Source organism: Tupaia chinensis, unplaced genomic scaffold (genome assembly GCF_000334495.1).
Source record: "Tupaia chinensis unplaced genomic scaffold, TupChi_1.0 Scaffold000628_1, whole genome shotgun sequence".
Taxonomy (NCBI): domain Eukaryota; kingdom Metazoa; phylum Chordata; class Mammalia; order Scandentia; family Tupaiidae; genus Tupaia; species Tupaia belangeri.
The window spans coordinates 896,791-904,710 of NW_006160148.1; the positions used below are offsets into that span (position 1 = coordinate 896,791).

At 50.1% G+C, this 7,920-nt stretch overlaps 1 protein-coding gene across 1 annotated transcript in view; it reads left to right on the forward strand.

The window, feature by feature from the left end:
* Positions 1-3,770, forward strand: part of NCMAP (non-compact myelin associated protein) — a 49,917-nt gene extending 46,147 nt beyond the window's left edge. The window contains exons 3-4 of the mRNA XM_014591974.2: positions 961-975; positions 2,374-3,770. Coding sequence (XP_014447460.1) covers positions 961-975; positions 2,374-2,515 — 157 coding nt within the window. The 3' untranslated portion in view covers positions 2,516-3,770. The remainder of the gene's footprint in view (positions 1-960; positions 976-2,373) is intronic.
* Positions 3,771-7,920: the final 4,150 nt, after the last annotated feature.

Sequence of the window (7,920 nt, forward strand, 5' to 3'; positions counted from 1 at the left end):
TCAGGCCCTGCCCACATCACAGAGACAGAGACCTGCACCCGCAGGGCCTGCCGTGGGCCCGCAGCCCAGGAGCGGTACAGAGCGCTCTGGCCCGTTCTGGGCCTTTCTGAGCCTGTTCTGTTGGAGGAACTTCACAGTGACCCAGTGTTTTTGTACTTGGAGATTTTTATTTATTTATTTAGTTTGTCATTGTATTTTGTTTTAATTTGCTATGGGGAGGGTGCACTCACCAGAGAGAGAGAGAAATCTCCCCCCAAGGGGGGATGGCCATACCACAGTCTCTTCTCCTCCACTCTCGTCTTGGGATTTAGGGCCCACACCCACATGCACCTGGAGTGTTTTCCAAGCTGCCGGGTCCCCACTGAGCCGGCCATGTGGGATCCAATTGCTTTAACCCCTGCACCACTGGCTGCCCCCACCTTGACACTTAAATGATTCATTTACTTATTTGGGGTAGGGTACCATAGCGTTCCCCACCGTGTGTGTGCAGCGTGTAATTATGAAGTCACCGACGTAGACACACTCGTCTTCTTCAACGCTGGGCATCACATCCTGTGGTGGGAGAAGCACGTGTTGAACCAGCAGTGATGGCGGCCTTGGGCGCTGGGTAACGCGGTGTGTGAGCTACTCAGCCCAGGCCGTCTGTCCTCTTCCCCCAGAGGCCCCTCTGCTGGGCCGTGTGAAGCAGCGCACCTAAGTATTTGAGGCGGCACATGCTGGAAGCATGTACCCTGACTCCACTTTCTGGGACCAAGTAAGGGGCAATAAAAACATAATCTGATCAGATACGGAAAAGATGTTGGGCCAGCAGGTGGGGTAGTGGTTGGGGCGCTGGCCCCCCGCGTGGTTGATGGCCTGAGTCCCGGGCCTGGCAGCTTGCTTTCTCACCCCCAGCGCACGTGCCCTATAGCAAATTAAAATAATAATAGTAATAATAATAATAAATAAATCTTTTTAAAATAAAACATGGAACAGGTACTGATGAGGAAGGTTGTTTACAATACAGAGCGTGCAGAAGTCTGTACCATGAACACACACGTGGGTTGCACACACACGCGCACACAGGGAAGGCAGCACAGCAAGGTGCTAACCATCAGTGTGTCTTTATAACAGGATGGTGGGTGGGTTTCTGCTGCAAGGGAGGTATTCCTTATTTTTGAAGAGTATAAGCATGCAGTGATTTATAATAATGTGAATTTCATTTTATAGCTACTGTTCTTTGATCTTACATGGCGCCAGGCATGGCTCTAAGATTTTTACATCTACCAGCTAGTTTAACCCCCACAACAGCCCCCCAAGGGGGTAGTACCATTACCCTGCACTTCACAGCCCAGTAACGGGCATAGGGCCTGGGTCACACCACGGCCTTCCCTGCTCTGGCAGACAAGTTTGAAACCCGGCCCATCTGGGTGTCAAAGAAAGTACTGCTGGGCATTTGTTTTTCAAATATTTTCAAATATTTTCTCAAAAATATTTAAAACCATACTGTCTCTGTTGTTTTAGAGTCACAAACAAAATTATGCAAAATTCTAAGAACTATTTTGAACATTATCTTTAAAATTCGGTATTTTGAAATTTCGAAAGTTGTTTATTAACTCTCAAGAACCATGGAGTGGGAACCAGCAGTTAGCGTAATGGCTATGTCGCTGGACTCTCTTGTGGTCAACCACGGTTCACGTCCCGGACCCGGTGGCTTAAAACCCACGCCGGGCGCGTGTGCGTGCGTGCCCAAGATCCCGAGAGGAGAATGGAGGAGAAGGGATTGCAGCGTGACCATCCCCCCTGGAGGGTGATTTCTCGCTTTCTGTCTCTCTGTCTGTCTGGCGAGTGCATGCGCCCTATAGCGAAAAACCTCTCCAAAAAAAAATTAAAGAACCATGGAGTATGAGTTAAATTTTTTTGATATGTAAATGTTTGTGGGGAAATGTAAAAATAAATTGAAATAAATAAATAAAAAAGAAAGAGAAAAGACATCCAGCATTACATCATGGTGGTAATACAACAGACGGATTATTTTTCACACCTCTAGGGTTACAACTGGGGTCTATCCCGAGCCAGGAGGTGGCAGAGTACCCCATGTGTACCCTTCACGCCTCTCTGTACCCCACACGGTTTCACACTCACACCTGATCTGGGAAGGGAGAGACCCAGGTCCAGTCTTTGTTCTGCCGAAAATGGACACGTTTTGAAACCTCTCTGTGCCTCACTTTTGTCACCTTTAAAGTGGAAGCGTCTCAAAGTACAGTAATTACAATTCCAATGAGTTGTTGGAGAACGCCCTTGTCCTTAGGAGTGTTTGGGTGCAAAGTGGCCGATGTCTGCCCCCAAGGCATGCAAGGGACAGAGCCAGCTCTATGGTTTCTCTCCTTGCAGGAAAATGAAGCTGCGGCGGGAGCTGGAGCCCAAGCTCCCCAAGCCAGCTGCCCCTCCTGCCCTTGACCCAAGCAGCAACAGCAGCCAACACCCACCAGCTGTGACCTTCAGCCCTGTTGACGTCCACGTGGAGACTCGGTGACCTGCACCCTGGCACCATCTCTGCCGCTGTCCAGAGACCCGTCTCCAGAGCAAGACCCAGAAGCACACTTCTCTGGCAGCCTTACTAAGAGTGCCCGTGGTCAGGTTGACAGAGGCCGCGTCTATGCAAGCCCTGATGCTTCAGGCAACCTTCAGCCTCATGCTGCCCGCTTCGCCCAGCCCCACCTGCATCCATGTCCCTGCTGCCACCCTACCAAAGAGCTGTGGGACACCCTGTGTCATCTGACCAGGTAGAGCTATGCTGGGAACCCACTGGTGTGGGCTTGGCTCTCTCCCTGCAACATGACAGACAGAGACAGACATGCAGCCCAGGAGCTTTCTGGTCAGGAGTCAGGGGTCAGGGCGTGCTCCTCCGAGTGTCACAATAGGGCCTGCCATGGGGATCATGTTGCAATTGGTACCATAGACACAGCTTTGTAGAGTAATATAGTCAATCCCGCGCTCAGGCATGGGGGAGCGAACTAACCCAAAACCAACTTGCTAATTCGCAGCTTGTTCCAGGGCTGGGTGACTGCTAGCTAGCTCCTAAAAATTGGTCTCACATTATTTCCTCTTTCAGAAGGTTATGAGAACAACTGAATTCTTTTCAGAAGGTTTCTGCTTCATTAGTTAAGAATCTGTAGCAGGACTGGGGTGGCCTTGAAGAATAGCCGTCTCCAGGCTGAGTTTGGGGCACGGTCTACGGGCCTGGACGATGCCGGTGACTGCTCAGGGCTCCTCCCCACGCAGACTGGCTGAAACTCCCCCTTGTTTGGCTTCTAAGCAACCCTGACTGTCCTGGGAACCTTACCTCCGAGGACCAGTATTTGAAGATTGGTTAGATTGCAGCTCTGTGTCCCTGCGTCCCTCCTGGTCAGCTTGCTGAGATTCAAGATGTACTCAAAGTGCCACACTCATGAGCCATTTCTCTGTAGGGAGCTGATCTCTGACTCCACAGCGTGGAGAACAGTCTACCCGGAAGGGACAGCATTTGGGAGTTGGGACGACCTGCCTTCCGAGCCCTAGTTCTTGGTTGCATGGCTTGGAAAAGTGACTCACCCTCTCCAAGTTCGGTTTTCAAACCCCAAAGTGGAAATGCTAACATCCACTTCGGGGAGTTATTAACGGTCGGGGAGTCAGTAACGCACTGTGCGGACAGTGTCTGCGGTGGAGCGGATGCTTCATGAGTGGGAGCCAGTATTCCTACTAGGACATCTCAATTGCAATTGAGGTCACAAATACCCAGTTTTAGGGGAGAAAAACATACACATTTGATCGCATTGCAATCATTCTGGAATCAGAATGCATCTTAACAATTGATGGGTCCCTTAAGGTAGTTGTATTTCTTCTTTTATCTTTTTCCTTCCTTCTCAAAAAACTGGAGCTCGTCTTTTTTTGCCAGAGCGCATGCTCACTCACCCGAGAGAGAGAGACAGAGAGAGACAGAGAGAGAGAGAGAGAGACCAGCAGAGGAGAAAGCACTGCCCCCAGTGGTCAAGCTGCAATCCCTTCTCTTGATCTCTCACTCCTTTCTGGATTTGGGTATACACGCACATGCACCTGGCATGTTTCTTAAGCCTCCAGGACTCAAACCTCGACCCATGTGGTCAGCCGTGTGTGACCCAGCTGCCTTAACCACAGGCTCCAGAGCTGGCCCCCACACTGTCTTTCAATCAGTTTTAACCAGTTGGGTGGCATCTTGAAAATAAGGTGAGAAATCTATATTCTGATACAGAAAGTGATGCTCTCTGACATTTAACCTCAAATTCGAGGAGTCTCTCTTTTGAGGTCACAGATACCCAATTTTAGGGGAGAAATAGTCACTTGAATAGCTCTAGAGAAATACCGGCAGTCTTCCTCCCAGCCAGCTTTTCGTCTTGTCTTTGAATATCCACCAGACACCAGACGCCTTGCAAGGTGCTTTCATATAAACCATCTCGGAAGATTTCAAGTTTGAGTTATTGAGTTAGGATTATTCCCAATAATCCTACTCACAGATGAGAATTTCTGACTCAAAGAGGGAAAAGTAAATCCTCGCTCAAAGTTGCACGGCCGGTAAGTTGCAAGGCGAGACTCCAGCCAGGTGCCTCTCACTCCACAGTTCGTCCTTTCATTCTCACACTCCCTGCCAGCCGGGCTCCAAGAAGCAGGGACTCTTCTGTGGGCTGAGTAAGAAGGGCAGGCTCGTCTCACGTTTGAGTGGAGTCAGGGAGGAGCTGCCAGACGGGGCAAGGCCACTCTGGTAGCTTCTCTGACCTCCATGTAATCATAGCCGAGGGGCCTTTTCTGAACCCAGCCAGGCTCCAAGGCCACCATGTCATTCACCCTGCTGCTTACGCTTGGGGAGCAGGGCTTGGACGAACCCTTGCCGGCCATTCTACCCTGTCAGCAGGATTTGAGGGCTCAGACGCCCAACAGAGACGCTCCCCTAAACATGTCCGCTCTAGAACAATGGTTGGCCATGTTCCAGCCCTAAAAGCAGACCCTGCCCGCACTGGGATCTCGCTGGGCTAGGTCTCGTACATGCTTCTCAAGGTAAAAGAAGGCTTGAAACGGAGGAGTGGGGGGACCGAGTGGGGAGGGAAGGCCAGCGGCGGGATCTTAGCGTTTTGTTTCTAAGTAGTGATGATAACTCAGTAAACATCCTGAAGGGCCCCGAGTGCAGGCTGAGGTGCTACCGAGTACACTGAGATTGGTCGCTGCCGCAGAGGAGCCCCCCGCTGGTCTCCCATGGCAGGGACTGTACCACGGGTGACATGTTTCGTTTCCGACCGGGTGCCTTTCTTAACTGAGCAAATGCTGCCTTTTCTGGCCACTGAATCAATCGAAGACATTAAACGCTTAAAAAAAAATGTTTGAAAATAAAAAGGTTTCAGTCAAACGTGTGTGGAATGGATTTCTGTTAAGTTTGCAGCTGACAAAGACCTTTTCTGAAAACGGCCTTTCCCTGACAATGTAGTGGGTTCCGTGGGAGAGTCTGAGCCTGTTGCCACGTCGCGTTAGCACTGCTGCAGGCTGGTGGGCAAGGCGGCCACCGGCCACGGACTCTCCCGTGAGTTAGAAAACGTGAACTTGCTCAGTTCTGAAGAAAGGACTCCATTTCACGGCCTGCAGTTAAATATCAGACGTGCTGAGAAACAAGTTTGGGGATCCCTGGGAGTATAGGAGACCATACAGTGATCCTCAGATCACCAATAATGATGTCCATACACTAAGCTCCTACTGTGTGCTAAGCACGTGATAGGTCCTTTAGCCCTCACACTCCATCTGCAGGAGCCATCATTCTCTCTATTTTACGGATGAGGAAGCAGGCTCAGGGAGGTGACTTGTTCTTGGTTAAGGCAGCTGGATCTCACATGGCTGACTGTGTGGTTCGAGTCCCAGACCCAGTAGCTTAAGAAACACACTGGCTGGGCTTGTGTGCGTGCGTGCCCAAAATCCTGAGGAGAATGGAGGAAAAGGGATCGTGGCCATCACCCACCCTTCCTCTCCAAGGGTGTCTTCTCACGTTCTCTGTCTCGCTGTCTCCCTGGTTGGTCTATATACTCTATAGAAAAATTTTAAAAAAAGAAAGAATAAAAAAGGAAGCAAGACCGTGTCCTGCTACGAAAGCTAGAAAAGGGCAGATACTTGCTTTCCCAGGGTACCACGCAACCGGGGCCAAGGCACGTGGCCTAGGGTCTTCAGATCAGACACTCCCACCACAGACCTTGCATATGAAAGCTGGGGACAGGGTCGGCAGGTGGCATGGTGGTTAAGGGTGCTGGACTCCCACATGGTCAAGTGTGGTTCGAGTCCAGAACCTGGCAGCTTGCTTTCTCACTTCCCCTCTCTCTTGCTCACTCTCACCCTGTCCCTCTCTGGTCAAATCAAAATAAATAAATAAATAAAAGTTAAATAATTTTTTTTTTAATCTCATTGGATGGATTTACCGCATCCAGTTTACCCGCTCACCAGCTGCAGGCCATCTGGGTTGTTTTCACTTTTTGGTTGTTACGGGTGACGGTGCGTGAGCACTCAGGGACAAGCTCTGTGTAGCATCTGCTTTCAGCTCTCTTGAGCACATGCCTTAGGAGGTGACTCGCCACGTTGTGTGATGATTTGATGTTTAATCTTTTGAAGAAACATTGAACTGTTCTTGGAACGGCTGCGCCATGTAGCACCCCAGTAATGCAGGGGTCCGAGTTCGCCACGTGCCCCCTGAACTTGCTACTGTCACCCCTTTCATGCGACTCATCTTCGTGCCTAGGAGACGGTGCCTCATGGTGGTTTGGACTTGCATTTTCCTGATGGCCAATAATGTCGAGCATCTTTTCATCACATGTGGGCAATTTTTCTATCATTTTTGAAGAAACGTCTATTTAAATCCTTCACTTGCTTTTAAGTTGGGCTAATTTTTTTTCCTTTTTACCAAAGAGCACCAAAAAAAAGACAGAGAGACAGAGAGGGGGAGGGGGAGAGAGAAAGCACCCCAGAGGGCGTGCTCACACCACAACGCCTTCTCCACTTCTCCGTCCTGCTGGGATTCAGGGCACGCACGTACACGCACCTGGCATGCTTTTCAAGCTTCCTGGGGCTGGAATTCAAACCTCGGTTGATTTGGGATTCAGCTCTCTTAACCACTAGAGTACAGGACTGGCCCTAGTGACTGCCTTTCTAAATCTCTTAGTTTCTTTTCTTTTTTTTTTTTTTTGAGAGGTTTTCGCTATAGGGCGCGTGCGCTCGCCAGACAGACAGAGACATAGAGACAGAAAGCGAGAAATCACCCCCCAGGGGGGATGCTCACGCTGCAATCCCTTCTCCTCCATTCTCCTCTCGGGATCTTGGGCATGCACACACACGTGCCCGCCTTGAGTTTAAGCCGCCGGGTCCGGGACGCGAACCGCGGTCGACTACGTGGGAGTCCAGCGACATAGCCATTACGCTAACTGCTGGTTCCCTAAATCTCTTAGTTTCTTTTATTTTTTAATTTATTTTTTTTTTCTAGAGGGACCTTTGCTATAGGGCACGTGTACTCACCAGAGAGACAGAGACACAGAAAGGGGGGATGGCCATGTTGCCATCCCTTCTCCATTCTCCTCTCAGGATTTTGGGCATGCACGCATATGCACCTGGCGTGTTTTAAGCCACTGGGTCCAGGACTCGAACCACAATCAACTACATGGGAATCCAGCAACATAACCATTACTGGTAACCATCTGCTGATCCCTAAATCTCTTAGTTTCAGGACCAGCAGGTGGTATAATGGTCATGTCGCTGGACTTCCACGTAGTCGACAGTGGTTCGAGTTCTGGACCCAGTGCCTTAAAACTCACAGCGGCATGAGTGCCTGCTTGCCTAAAATCCCGAAAGGAGAATGAAGGAGAAAAGATTGTGGCATGGCCAGCCCACCCGGGGGGTGATTTA